At 35.4% G+C, this 15043-nt stretch overlaps 1 protein-coding gene across 4 annotated transcripts; it reads left to right on the top strand.

Moving 5' to 3' along the window:
• The first annotated feature begins 3117 nt into the window (after window positions 1–3117).
• On the top strand, window positions 3118–14856 carry LOC126691988 (uncharacterized). Of its 4 annotated transcripts, none has more exons than XM_050387330.1 (21): window positions 3118–3340; window positions 3454–4242; window positions 4347–4424; window positions 4502–4706; window positions 4848–4956; window positions 5588–5722; window positions 5961–6053; window positions 8374–8466; window positions 8581–8662; window positions 8742–8801; window positions 8892–8944; window positions 9025–9191; window positions 9945–10155; window positions 10319–10376; window positions 10514–10570; window positions 10698–10943; window positions 12649–12713; window positions 12816–12872; window positions 12979–13055; window positions 13448–13466; window positions 14166–14265. In XM_050387330.1, the coding sequence occupies exons 2-19, from the start codon at window positions 3481–3483 to the stop codon at window positions 13037–13039; spliced, it is 2592 nt and encodes an 863-aa protein (XP_050243287.1). In that variant the 5' UTR covers window positions 3118–3340; window positions 3454–3480; the 3' UTR covers window positions 13040–13055; window positions 13448–13466; window positions 14166–14265. The 4 variants fall into 4 exon arrangements, with proteins under 4 accessions (XP_050243287.1, XP_050243286.1, XP_050243285.1 ...); XM_050387328.1 differs by having other exon boundaries at window positions 3119–3340; window positions 12962–13055; XM_050387327.1 differs by lacking the exon at window positions 13448–13466 and adding an exon at window positions 14385–14856 and having other exon boundaries at window positions 3121–3340; window positions 12962–13055; window positions 14166–14306.
• The last annotated feature ends 187 nt before the right edge of the window (window positions 14857–15043 follow it).

Below are 15043 nucleotides of genomic sequence, written 5' to 3'. Positions count from 1 at the left end.
AGGGGTATTTTGGTCATTTTTTGGGCTTCAGGGGTATTTTGGTAATTTTTTGGGTTCGGGGGTATTTTGGTAATTTTTTAGGTTTCGGGGGTATTTTGGTCATTTTTTGGGTTTCGGGGGTATTTTGGTCATTTTTTAGGTTTTGGAAGTATTTTGGTCATTCTTTGGGTTTCAAGGGTATTTTGGTCATTTTTTTGGTTTTGAAGGTATTTTGGTCATTTTTTGGGTTTCAAGGGTATTTTGGTCGTTTTTAGGTTTTGATGGTATTTTGGTCATTTTTTGGGTTTTGTGGGTATTTTGGTCACTTTTTAGGTTTTGGGGGTATTTTGGTCATTTTTTAGCTTTTGGGGGTATTTTGGTCATTTTTAGGTTTCGGGGGTATTTTAGTCGTTTTTTGAGTTTTTGGGGGTATTTTGGTCGTTTTTTGGGTTTCAGGGGTATTTTGGTCATTTTAGTGGTTTTTAAGCATATTTGGTGATTTTAGAGATATCGGGGGTATTTTGGTCATTTTAAATGTTTCATGCGTATTTTGTTAATTTTAGAGATTTTGGGGATAATTTTGGATGTCTAAGGGTATATTTGTAATTTTGGAAGTGTAGGGGTATTTGCATCATTTTAGGTATTTATGGGTATTTTGGAGGTCAAGAGGATATTCAAGTAGTTTTAGAGGTATTTGGGTTAAATGGGTGGATTACTAATTAAATGGGTTGGGTTGGTAATGGATAATTAATTTATATATAAACGGGTCATAAATGGATAAATGGGTAATTACACACCCAACCCATTTATGACCCAACCCGCTCATTTGCCACCCCTAGTCATAAGTGAGCAGAGATTTGGGATATTATAGACTTTATATGGGCTAGCCCGTTTGCATGGCTGACCAACATTTTGAGATTTTGGGCTTTGGCCTTATTTTGTGATCATGAATACAATATATCATGCTTAATACTCATGACAATGCATTAATTGTAGACGGTTATGATTAATAAGTACGTCCACCACCCATCAAAAAAAATAAATAAATAAGTACGTCCACCAATGGCGAATATATTATACATGGTATGTATAACTTTTACATCATTTTATACGTTTCCTAAATTTTTAGGGGGCTGAACTTGATCGGCAAGTAAAACATGATGCACATACAATGTATGTAGTATGAGCGTTTCTGTCCTGAAGAACCATGAGCTCTATTTTCAATTGGTTCTTATTGAGTATATCCTTGTGCTACTAATGGCATTTTTTTGGTGTTTTTAGGTTTTTGGTCGTGGGTTTTGGGATTTCTATTGAGTAGAGGATAAAAATGAGGGTATTGATAGGCAGTGATGAGTTCTTCAAAGATTTGGGTGGAAAATAAGAATTAGTAGAAAGTTTTGTGGCCAGGGATAAGAAAAGAAGAGATAAAGAAAAACAAAGCATATTGAAAAAAAGAGATGTATTTATATATTGGTTAAAGTACTAATCCGATTCTTCAACTATTTAAAAATAGATAAAATATATTTAAATAAGCTGTTGACTTGTGCATTTTATGTCAATAAAACATTTTTTATTTATTGTGATTGAGCATCAAATTAGCACTTTTTTTTTCTTCCTTTTTTTTAAGAAGAAAGTAAGCAATTTTTTTTTAGAGAGAAAAAAGTAAGCATCTATTTACAACATCTTATGCAAATTAGACTTAAACAAGTATATCGTGGAAGCCATGGCAACAGCAAGGGCGTTGGTCTTTGCACAAGAACTGGGGATAACTGAATTTGTACTGGAAGGAGATTCAGAGGTAGTGGTCAACTCTCTTCGTAGTAATGAAACCTCATTTTCTTCTTTTGGCCACCTGTTGGAGTCAGCAAAATCTTTACTCGGTCCAATGACTGGTATCAACTTCTCCCATGTACGTAGATGTGGTAATAGAATAGCCCACAACCTAGCTAGACATGCAAGAAATGTCAGAGGTTTGTTGGTGTGGGTGGAGGATGTCCCACCACACTTAGCTGATGTACTTTTTGCCGAACCTGGCTGATTTTTATCATTTTTATAATAATAGGAGTCTTCATTCTCAAAAAAAAAAAAAAAAAAAAAAAGACTTAAACAAGTATAATAATAAAATTATTATTAAAAAAGTTTATAAAACCAAATTGATAAAATTAATTAATTTTAGGGTAACTTCCATTAAATATTTGGCCTAATGTCAATTAGGTTCAAAAAATTTTAAAATTGATCAATTTGGTCCTAGAGATAATATAATCCCTAACACTGTTAAATCATCCGTTAGTTTCTCCCCTTCACTGTAACTCTCTCCTCCGGCCAGAAAGCAAGCAAAGCAAGCAAAAATCAAACCAACCTCATCTCATCTGATTCTAGCGTGAATATTGAAGCACAAGACAGTCCCAGCTTGTTCAAACATCCTGTGAAGATAACCACAAGCCAAAACCAACCATTATCTGATAAGAGGTTGCTAAAATGTTGCAATGTGAAATTCAAATATGTAATCTGTACAGAACATTTATATATACGTATCTCTACATATTTTTCTAGTTCTATTAGAAATCTCCAAGTCTTGCAGTCACTGTATATTTCCAGACCCAGATGATGTTTCATCCCTCTCTGTTACCCTTCTCTCTTCATTCGTCCCTCTCCCCCTCTATCCTCAGATCTGCCACCACCACCGGCCACAAAATCCAGCCAAACCCACAACAACAAAACCCAAATCCAAAAAATTTATAGCAAACGACCACCCCCACTGCAAATCCACGAGTGGAGTGAAAGAGCGATGGTGTTTGTAGTTGTGATCTTTTGTTTTGCTTTAGGTTTAGAGTTTGAGGAATTCGATGGTATTTTGATATATATGCGTCTAAATTGGGCTCTAACTTTTGAAGGGGTGGATCTGCTGCTCATTTGGGATTTGGAGAGAGAGAGGATGAGAGGGAAAGAGAGTGGGTAGAGAGAGACAGGTTTGAGAAAGAAATAAAAAATACGGAAGTTAACGGTGTTTAAGGGTCAAATTGGTGAAATTCGAAATGTTTTGGACTTAGTTAACATTAGTCCAAAGTTCAGGGTATAAAAAAAATTCAAAACTGAAAGGGCAAACAAAATAAAGAAGTTGTTTTACCTTTTTGGGCTTTAAGCTGATCTTGCCATTTGCTTGTTCCTGTCGGCCTGTTTAATCTGTTACTCTCTATCTGTCTCTCCAATCTGTGTCTGTATCTCTGAGTTGTTCAGTTCATCTTCCAATTATAACGAAACCCTGAACCCCCCCCTCTCTCTCTTCAATTCTGCCTCCAAAACCCTAATTCCGATCCCCAATCCGTACCAATTCCTCATGTTTTTCCTCTAATTTTATCTGGTACATTCCTCTTTCCTCAATTTCCTCCTAAACCCTAGAAATTAGGGTTTTGTTGTTGTTGTTGTGGTGCAGTTTGATCATTTTGTTTTTGGATTTCGTTTTTTTTTTTGCAGATTTTGGGGGCTGAATTTGCGAGAGCTATGAAGCGAGAGTTGGAGGAGGAGGTTAAGCCAGAGCTGGGAAATTCTTCTTCACTCGGTAATGGGACTTGGATTGGGACCGAGACTCAGGCGAGTTCTTCTTCCATTGAAGTTTCTGAGAATAATTTTAATCGTAGGTTATTATCCAAAGGTTCTGTGGTGAATGGTTTTATTGTTTATACCCGTGTAAGAAAGTCTCGGTTTAATTTCCCTTATGAAAGTTATGAAATTTCTGATAATGACCAAAATAAGCGGCTCAAGGGCTCGGATGAGCTTGAAAATAATGTAATTGCTTCTGTTTATTCACGTCGTAAGGATAAAGAGGTTCAAATTGTAGCTGAGAATGGATCCAATTGTAATTTGGGAATTAACATTTGTAAAGATGTGCAAGAGAGTGAGTTGGAACAATTTCCGGCTAAGGGAAGAGGCGGGGAGGGGGGCATTTTTATGGTAGCTGAGAGTAGTGAGGGAAAGAGTGATTTTCCCAAGAAGGAAATTAGGCGGTATTCACGTTATTCGGTTAGACCAAAGGTCGAGCCGCCACCAGAGAGTGTAGTAAAATCACCAGAGGCTGCTCAGAATGGAATAAATTTAGATGGAGAGGCAACTGGTGGATTAAGTGGGTCGAAGAAGCAGAAGAATAAGTTGGTATTGAAAATGTCGAAGAAGATTGCGATGAATAAGAAGCTGATGACTGTCACTGAGCTATTTGAGACGGGTTTTCTTGACGGGGTAACGGTGGTGTACATGGGTTGCAATAAGGTTATTCTGATACCCAATTCTTATGTTAAAGTTGATATTTTTGTTGTAAGTATTGAATATAAAGTGTAATGTGTGGCTTAAGGTTGAAATTGGTGGTATATCAGTTTCAGGGGCCTGGTCTGCGTGGCAAAATTATGGGGGGTGGAATTTTGTGCTCTTGTACATCATGCAATGGATGCAGAGTGAGTATTGGTTGTTGCTCTTTACTTTAATTTAAGCATGCTAAGTAATTTTGCAAATGATGGATATGTTGTTGTAGATTATTCCGCCTTCCAAATTTGAGATTCATGCTTGTAAAACATACAAACGGGCAGCACAATATATTTGTCTAGAAAATGGAAAGAGCCTGCTTGACCTGTTGAAGGCATGCAGGGCCTCTCCTCTGCATACGTTAGAGGCAACAATCCGGAGCATTGTTGGTTCTCCGCCTGAAGAGAAATCATTTATCTGTAGAAGGTGCAAAGGTGGGCTTTCCCCCTTATTATTTTTTATTATTACAATTCTTGTAGCAGACAAGTTTAGAGCACATGCCTAATACAAATTTGACAACTTTGTTTATATTCCTAATGCTACAAATTTGACAATTTTATTTTCCAACATTCCAGGGTGCTTTCCTAGGTCTTGTGTGGGGCAAGTAGGGCCTCTATGCAATTCATGTGTGGATTTAAATAAATCTCATGGTATTCCAACTCATACAGATGGTAAAAAAGTCAGGTACTGTCTCTTGACAAGTTACTTTGTGCTTTATGTCACTTTTTTGTGGAGGTGATTTTTTTTTTTTTGTTGGTTGTAGTTTGGCTAGCTAGACTATGTAATCATTTTGTTTTCTCTGAATTAGCATTTGGGTTCAAAATAGTGATGTTTAGGTGTCAATTCCAAAGGAGTATAATAGGATATGCAATGGTCCCTATATTTTCCATATACTGGTCTGTTATTATTATTTTATCTGCTTATCAAATATAGCGGTTACATGTGAAGAGGATTTAGATGGGAAAAGAGTTCACAGTACATTGCACACAATGAACAGTAATAGAATTTTACCAACAAAAGTCAAATTCTCATACTACTGACATTCTATTGCTTTCTTGATAAGAATCCATGTCTAAATGAGCTACTCTGATTAAGTTCAAATGTCTTGCCATGCCTTCAAGTGACATGAACAGCACAATGGCTGAGTTTTCCAATTTACGATAGTATATGTAAAATGTAAGAATATAAATTAAGTGATATATCATTCTTTTGGAATTTTAGCTTGTGTATATTACTGATCTTTAGATGCTTTCACCATATGTTCTCATATGCCCTTTATAAAAAATAAAAAAAGTTTTCATATGCCTTATTTCAGGTCATCAACACCAGTATTGATCTCGAAGTCCCCCAGAGCTCCTCCAGTGTCTATTTCTCCACAAGATCAGAGTCAATGGGAGGCTTCAGTCTATATTTCCCCTCAAAATAAAAGTAATTGGAAGTTAAAAACAAAGTTAGTATCTTTTTTGGTCTCCTTGGTTTGTTTTGCTTTTATAGCTTATTTCTGATTAGTTTTTCTCATTATATTTAGTTGGTTTACAATATTCTTATCTGTATACTATCTTTTTTGCTTGCTTTTTTACTCTCTCACAGGCACACCCACCTATACATGCGCACGCACACACACACTTTCACTTTTTAATATTTATTTATTTATTAACATACTTCTAATTTCTAACTTTGAATTTCAGGCCACCAAAACGAGTTTACAACTCAAAGTTGTCCAAAAGTGCTTCTGCATGTATTTCGTCAAAAGATAAAAGACCCTGGAAAATAACAGCAAAGTTGGTATCCTATTTTAAATTATCTTTTTTTGATAAGTAAATCATTTTTTAAAGAAGAGGAAATTACTCAAGTACATCAATTGATGTCCTTGCTGTTTTGTACCTTGTTTGATTGGTATCGGGCTTTGGGATTTACTCACTGTAATTCCATTTTGGAGTTCCAGGTTTCCCTTCATTTCATGATATGATTCCTTGTAATTTATTTAGGTACTTTGTGAACACGAACTAATCTTCTTTTTTGAATAAATAATATTTATTGCTTACCAAAAAAAAAAAAAAAAAACACATGAAGAAAACTAGATCAACTCCTAAAGACTTACAATTTGAAATTGAAAAGATCATCTGATTCTATAAATGTATGCTGCATAACCCTTTCATCTCAAAAATAAAGATTTAAGTGAAATCACTAATAGCACAACTGATGCGGAAAGTGCGAAGAATATTTATTATTTTTAACTTACAGACTTCTTTTTCTTTCTAGGTCATGTGAAGGGGCCAGTTTTATTTAATATTGAAAGTCAAATTTATTTTTATTGGTTAATTGTATTTTATTTTAGGCCTTAGTAGTTAATTAGGCTATTACTATTTTATTTAAAATTTTAACTTCCAAGAGTCAAGGTTATTTTTGTTATTTAATAATAGGGATTTCATAAGTCAAATAGAGTTAGGTTTTCCTCCGTCAACTAGAATTAGGGTTTAATTCTAGTCCCTACGTGTTTTTGGTGGGTTTAAGGTTAGGTGAACTCGTAGATCTAGGGTTTAGAATTGTGATAGGAATTAAAAGATGGTTTGATGAGTTATTTGATGGCTAGCTGGTAGAAGTAAGTATGTGGGTTTTAGGGTTTTGATGGGTAAAGGAAAGAGCTTGATTTGGGTTGGTAAGGAAGAATGAAAAGAGAGGCTTTTATGGTTTTCACGGGCTGGATGAACTGTAGCTGTGAACAATATCACAAGAAAGGGATAAGATTCATTGTCTTTCCTTGGAAAGGCATTTAGAAGGTTAAGGCTCTTTGGCGTGTTTTTTTCTTTATTTGGATTGTAGTTTGGGATAAGATTCTTACAAGTGACCATTTGCCAGGTAGAGGTTTTGATTTTGTTGACTGGTGCATGATGTGTCGTTGTAGTGGGGAGATAGTGGATCATTTGTTACTTCATTGTGAAAAGGCTCATTCGTTGTGGAGTTTGGTTTTTAGATCTTTTGGGATTTCATGGGTTTTACTAAGATTAGTTATAGACACTCTTTTTGGTTGTGGAATTGGTTGGGAAAGCACTCATCTAGCATTTGGAATGTCGTTCCATTGTGTTTAATTTGGTGTATTTGGAGGGAGCGTAATTGGTGGACTTTTGAAGACATGGAAAGTTTCAGGGACCAGTTGTTTGCTTCTTTTTGTGGTTCTCTTTTTTTATTGGTCTAGGACTTGGGGACTTACATCTAGTGATTCTCTCCCATTATTCCTTATTAGCTCCCTCCTTTGTAATTAATTTCCTCTTTGTTTTTTTTTTATTTTTATTTCCCTCTTTTTGTAATCTTTGGTCTGCCTTATGCCCTTTTTGCATAAAGTAGCTTTTTGAATATAAATACTCTTTCTTGTACTAGCAGTATTAGAACTTTTAGTTTGACTGGTGAATTAAAAATCTAATAAAATACTAACTTGGACTGAAGAAAAACCTAATATACATAGGACCTCGTAGAAAATTATATACTTGACTAAATTACCAAAATACCCTTAATTCTCAGGAATTGCAGAAATAATAGATTCTCCCCCTGAATACAGCATGGACTGTAATTAATAAAATAAAAATGCAAATAAAATTCTGTTTTAACTCTAAAACACACACAACTAAACCTCTAAAACTATGCAATTTTCACTTTAATTGGACTTCATAGTGGGCCCATAAGATAAGTCTTGAATAGGCGAATTTGCGTAGTAACAAATTAATCTTAAGTGTTTGCATCAATAAGCACAGTATTGTATTGCTGTGGAGACAAATTACAGTTTGCTTTATTAAAAATAATTCTCTTGGAATTTTTCCAACAGTTTGGTGTTGACTCTAGCCAACCCTAGGTGCTAACTCCTAGGATCTCTATCCTACTTGGTGCTGCCTTCAAGCAATCCTAGGTGTTGGCTCCTAAGTGATTTTTTTATTTGTGTTCTTTAATTTTTGTGTAGCATAAAGTTTGGGTTTTGTCCTGTGTCACCAACTCCTTCAAGAGTCCAATTATTCCTCTCTCTATTATATTATAATTTATAGTTAGTGGCTAGTATTGTGTTATGTAGATCATCTTTCAATTCCTTTATATGCTTGCTGTTATTTGCAGATCATCAAAAGCAGTTTTGATATCAAGGCCCTCCAAAATTGGTTCTATGACTTTCCCTTCACAAACTAAGGCTCAATGGAAAATAACAACAAAGTTGGTATCTTTTATATGTTTTTTATTTTTGCTTTGTAGCATATATGCGGCCTGAGTTTCCTTTTTTAGCAAGTAGATAATTTCTTTTGTTTGTTTGATGCCTTTTTTCTCAAGAGATATACGGTTGCATAAGTTGGTTTTTGAGGAAGGTGGATTGCCTGATGGATCTGAAGTGGCATATTATGCACGTGGACAGGTTGATGAGATAAAGCTCTCAAATTCTTGCCTATTTTTGTTTCCTATTGATGCGTAATGTATCTCCTTCTTCTGGGCAGAAATTGCTTGTGGGTTATAAAAAGGGCTCTGGTATACTTTGTTGTTGTTGCAATTGTGAGGTACTTTTTATATTTCTTCAACTTCGAAGTACCAGAATATTCTTTAATACATTATAGGATGTGTTCACATTGTTTACATTTAACATGCAGGTCAGCCCCTCTCAATTCGAATCTCACGCTGGCTGGGCCTCTCGAAGGAAACCGTAAGTTATGTGAGATATTTGTGGTTCTTGAATCATCCCGTTCTTTTATATTCTGTGATGGTGTTTGTGTTCATTGGCAGTTATGCTTACATTTACACATCCAATGGGGTGTCTCTTCATGAACTGGCGATATCACTCTCAAAAGGCCGCAAGTATTCTGCCAAGGATAATGATAACCTATGCATCATTTGTTTAGATGGTGGGAATCTTTTGCTTTGTGATGGATGCCCAAGGGCCTTCCATAAAGGTGACATATAAATTATGATTGATATAACTTATAGTAAATAATTATTAATATATTAAGTAAGTATTTGGTTGCCAACTTATATGAGCTTCTTTGGCTCTTGCTGAGGGAAAAGGGGGAAAATCAGACTTTTTCTCTAACATGACTGGTGCCTTTCCATGTTACATTTGACATGTGAGATCCTGGGTTCAGCTGGGTGTCCAAAAGAAAATTTCCAACATCATACTCATGATTTTAGGTTTAAATGTTTTACTCTTCAATGTTATTATTAGTATGGACCTATAGCAAGTGAGTTCTCTATTCCCTATCATGTCTGTATGGGCATCTTGAAAAGTTGTACCAATTCTAGTCAGAGGTAGACTCTCTGTTCTGTATTTTCAATTTCTTTATGCTAATATGCATTGTTCTGTATGCATCACATTTTTGATTTGGTTGTGTCTTCTCCTGTCTCTAGGTATTTATAGGCTTGTTAGTTATGATTTCTTTTTTGATGAGATCTTATGATGTTTATCTGTGATTGCTAATTCTTTTTCTCTTTCCTCTCCCTTAGGGTTTCACCTTCTTGTCTTTTAAAAGAATTTGCTTTTTTTATACATTTTTTTTTTTTTTTTTTAAAACAGGGATGCTCAAATTTCATATTATATATCTACTTTTAATGTACTCTGTCACATCATTTGGGTGGGTAATATTAGTTGCCTTTCTTGATGGTGGTCTGCTTTGGTAGATTATGATGTGCAAACTTATTGGCTTGTGCAGAATGTGCATCTTTAACAACTATTCCTCGTGGTGATTGGTACTGTACATACTGCCAGAATATGTTCCAAAGAGAGAAGTTTGTGGAGTATAATGAAAATGCTCTTGCAGCTGGAAGGGTTTCTGGTATTGATCCTATAGAACAAATAAGTAAAAGATGTATCCGTATTGTCAGAAACATAGATGCTGAACTTAGTGGATGTGTGTTATGCAGGTAGTAATCATTCTTTGTTTTGGTAAAAAATCTGTTGGTGCCTTTGTCACGAACATCATTATGTTGTTTGTAACAAGCAATATGATACATTTTACCGTGATGTTACCTTCATTGATTCATATATTTTTGTATATACCATAGCTTGACACTTTTAACCTTGCAGAGGTTATGATTTTAGCAAATCAGGTTTTGGTCCAAGGACAATTTTACTTTGTGATCAGGTAATCTCCCCATTTCATTTCATCTTGTCAGATTTGAGCTCGCACATGAGAAGAAAATGGATGTCATTTATGCAACCTAAATAACTAACTGTTACTTTTGTCTTTTTTCACTCCTTTGGCTATACTTATTGTGCCAGTGTGAGATGGAATTTCATGTTGGCTGTTTGAGGGAGCATAAAATGGCATTTCTGAAGGTCTGCACATAAACGGTTTCTATTTTGTTTTTTATTTGGATTACTTTGTATGAACAACGTCTTTCTCCTGTCCAGTGGACATGCAACTCTGTTTCTGGATCAAAATGTTGATGCACTTGTACAACAGGAATTGCCAAAAGGGGAGTGGTTCTGTAGCATGGATTGCACCAGGATAAATTCTACTTTGCAGAAGTTGCTATTAAAAGGAGCTGAAAAGCTCCCAGACTCTCTTTTGGATGTTATCAAGAGGAAAGAAGAGGAGAGAGGCTTACAATCTTTTAATAATATTGATGTTAGATGGAGGCTTCTTAGCGGTAAAATTACCTCTCCTGAAACTAGGTTTTATCTTTCAGAGGCTGTCGCCATCTTCCATGTAAGTTCTGCACTTGCTTTATGTAGATACCTCATTTCTTGAAGTCTTTTATGTTATTTTATTACAACAATCCTAGTAGTAGTTGATTTTGTCCTTAAGTTTTTGGTCTAAAATGGTAATTAATTAGTTGGATACATTATGCAGTATCTTTGGATACATCTAAACTTGTATGATTCCTTGTTTTTAGGAATAGTTCTTTCATGAGTGGATTTTTTTATAATTTGATTTAAATTAAAATATTATTAAAAGGTGTTTGCAACATAAAAACAGAAGGAATTGTATAATTAAGATGTATTTAATGCTGCTCCTCAATGTATTCAAATAATCAGCTAAAAACCTATTTACTAGAAATACTATGTATATAATCTTTTAGGAAGCACAATGACTCCTTGAGAAATCTTTATGCCCCTAACTAATAGTTTAACATCTTTGCCTTCTTTAAGCACCTTTGATAAGGAGGGAAAGGAATGGTGCTATGGAATATTTTATGCGTTCTTAGAACAATATAGTCTAAGAACAATATAGTCTAAGAACAATATAGGAGAGACGAACAAAGTCTTAAGTAGTAGCGGCCAGCCTCATATGTTGTGCTGGTATGAGTTGATAATTGTTACTGACCAAAGTATGGTAGGACTTCATGTTTAACTGTTTTAGCCTGTAGGGAAGGTTAACTTGTAGCGTTTGGTGACATCCAGTTATACCCTCCACTTCCCATTGCTGAAAACTTTAAAATTACTCGGTAGTGTGACCACTTGAAATTACTGCCTGTAAAATGGCATCATCCCCCAATCCTCTCCCCCCCCCCACCCCCAAAAAAAAAAAGAAAAAGAAAAGAAATGGTAAGGGGGTGGAGGGTGATGCCGTAGGTTTAATCTTTCGCAGTTGCTTGAGTTGTACATTTAACTATCATAAATAAATAAATAAATATGGTGGCTAACAATAGATAAAATCCAGTGCAGTTGCTTGAGTTGTGCATTTTAACTATCACGAATAAATAAATATGCTGGCTAACAATTGGAGTGAATTGAGTAATTCTCCTAGGTTACTTTATGTTCATCATCGTGAACATGAAGTAACTTTCTTAATAAAATACCATTATTTATAATTAAAAAAAAAACAAATGGAGTGAATTGATTCTTGCCCGAGAGTAGCAATACATGAAATTCTATATTTTGATAAATGGTTGCACACGATTTAGTTCTGTAGCTGAAAAAGGCAGAATACTGACTTAGAAGTATCCATTTTGGTGCTGGATAAAATACCGTATGCTTTGACAGGATCTGGCTAGTTTTGACCACCTTTTCAACTTGTGATATTCTAACATGTTTGCTACCACTCAGTGCTAGTGGCTCTGCTTTTTGATTCATATTTAATTTTAAATTTATATTGGCTTATGCAGCAGTGCTCAAACTGAACTCTGTTCTGTGTTCCATATGCTAGTGTCTACTTTTCAACCGCTAGGAACTAGTGATTTGCCACTATAATTCTGAATTTGTCAATCTCTTGCTGGGCCTCCAGAGATTTATACTGAATATTTTCAGTACTTCTAGCCTTCAAAATATGGCTCTAAGCTTCATGCTTATTGAGATTATATATGTAATGCGGCCATTCTGTGTGAGGGAAACTAGTGAATCATTTTTTTGTACATGTAAAATGAGCTGCAAGCAGAGAAGTATTTGATTGAGAATTCTCATTTATATTTCAGAATTGCTTTGCGCCTATTATTGACTCAGTTAGCGGGCGTGACCTTATTCCTGCCATGGTTTATGGGTGAGCAAAATTTATTTATTTATTTTCCTTTTCTATTATTGATGGTGTTTTTTAAAGCCAATGGTTAACCATCTTTGTTTTCATGGTCTCTCTCCCTCACAGAAGGAACATTAGGTCCCAAGAATTTGGGGGAATGTACTGTGCAATATTGATGATCAAGTAAGAACTAATTTTCTATACCTAAGGTCTACCTTTTTTGTTGTTTCACTTTAAAATATTGATAATAGTCTCTTTTGCTAACATTGCAGCTCCTCCGTTGTATCAGCTGGACTTGTTCGTGTTTTTGGCCGAGAAGTTGCAGAACTCCCTTTAGTTGCAACAAGTAATGGTCACCATGGAAAGGTGAGAAGCTCATGTGCCCTGCTTGGCTAGTGATCTAACACTATGTTGGTTGGTTTATAATCCATCTTTGATTATTTGCATATTTACACAACTCTTTCCCTGAATTACACATGGGACTCCCTCTTTCTTTTTCTTTTCTTTTTTGGCTTGAAAAGGACATTATATAGTACCAAAAGAAACATTACTAGCATCAGAAACTAGGCTTGGTACCTTGGTCTACAATGGCCTTGCTAGCCAATAGGCCTAGAACATTAGCTGCAAAGTTAGCTATCTTATTGATCCTATTTTCCATACAAATGCTAATTTCTGTTATCACGCTGTGAATGTCACAGTTGGGATAAATTGTAATTGCAATTATTTGTAAGTTTTGTTTTGTTGTTGTGTTTTTCCAGTAACAGTCACCATGGAAAGGTGAGAAGCCAATGTGCCCTGCTTGTCAAGTAATATAATACTACATTAGTTTTATTATCTTTCTTTATCCTGTCAGCCACCATATTGCTATTAGTTACATGTTTACATAACTTTTTTCTCTGGATTACACACGTGGACCACCCACCCCCCCCCCCCCCCCCCCTTTTCCCTTTTTGTCTTGAAAAGGACATTATATAGTACCAAAAGACACATCATCAGCCGCTAAGGCTCTGTTAAAACTTGGCTCGGCACCTTGGTCTACAATGGCCCTAACAGCCGATGGGCCTAGAACATAAGCTGATGGGTCTTGCAGCTGAGTTACACTAGAAAACGTCTTTGAGAAATGATTCAGAAAGCACAATCTTATTTTAGTTTTTGAAAACAATTTCCAAAAGCATAAACCAAACATCCCCTTCCGCGATTTTCTTATATATATATAAAAGAAAAAGATGCCTTTGGAGTATTGAGCTATGAAAAGCAGGGTTTATGGTATCATTCATAAAGAGCAGCACCATATTCATGGTGAACTATTTTTGGCACTTTTTGTACGGTACCATGTTTGTTAGTGCTCTATTTGGGGTCTGTAATTAATTAATATGCTTGTCGACATTCAATTTTCTCCGACAGTTTTGTTATTTGTCATCTACTGCAATTTTTGTGCAAGCTCAGTTTTTACATTATGGAACTCTGCCTTTATAGGGCTACTTCCAAATGTTGTTTTCCTGCATTGAGAGGCTGCTGGCTTTCTTGAATGTGAAGAGCCTTGTCCTCCCTGCTGCTGAAGAAGCAGAATCCATATGGACGGACAAATTTGGTTTTGAAAGGATGAGAACTGAGCAGGTATGTTATCATGTATTTGCACTCTGTATTTTAGCTTGCTTTCAAACTTTCATCACATTTCTGTATACCATGTTGCAGCTTACCAAATACCGAAGAAGTTGCTGTCAGATGGTGACGTTCAAAGGGACATCCATGCTTCAGAAAATAGTTCCGCAATGTCGGGTCATCAAGCCTGATTATGAAAGTGAAGATGCAGAGTAGTTACTCTCTTGTTTGTGTTAGTTTTTGTAAATGTCTTGTACTTTTGCTAATTGAAGTTACTTTTAGAATTCATCTTTTGGTCTGGATCAAAGATTTTTAATTGGAGTGTATATCCTGGTGGAATTAGAGTTTTTTCAAGAAAACACAAGAAAAGAATAAAAAAAAAAAAAATTTCCCATCATGACAAAGTCCTACCATATATATATATGTATGTATGACAGTACTAGTAACGCTGAAGAATTCAATGGTCAATTTAAATGGCCTTAGGGTTTTACGTTGTAGTCACTGAAATTTTGATCGCAGACTACTGTTTATTGTTGAATAAATAATGTACTTTCTTTTTGTTTGATGATCACAACTACGTAGACATTGATCATGGTATAAATAAAATTTAGATGTGTCATGGGTTAGTACTTAGTAGTTTATTAGTGAGATCATATATAATGGATGCTGAACACGATGACTAGCGGTATGTTGGGTGGATTGCATTCATCTATTCAAAAGAACTAAACTAGTATGCAAACTCTTGAGGGCAA

The sequence above is a fragment of the Quercus robur genome, chromosome 7, assembly GCF_932294415.1.
Source record: "Quercus robur chromosome 7, dhQueRobu3.1, whole genome shotgun sequence".
Classification (NCBI taxonomy): Eukaryota; Viridiplantae; Streptophyta; class Magnoliopsida; order Fagales; family Fagaceae; genus Quercus; species Quercus robur.
Note: the sequence above shows the minus strand (reverse complement) of the source record. Positions and strands in the feature narration are given on the sequence as shown.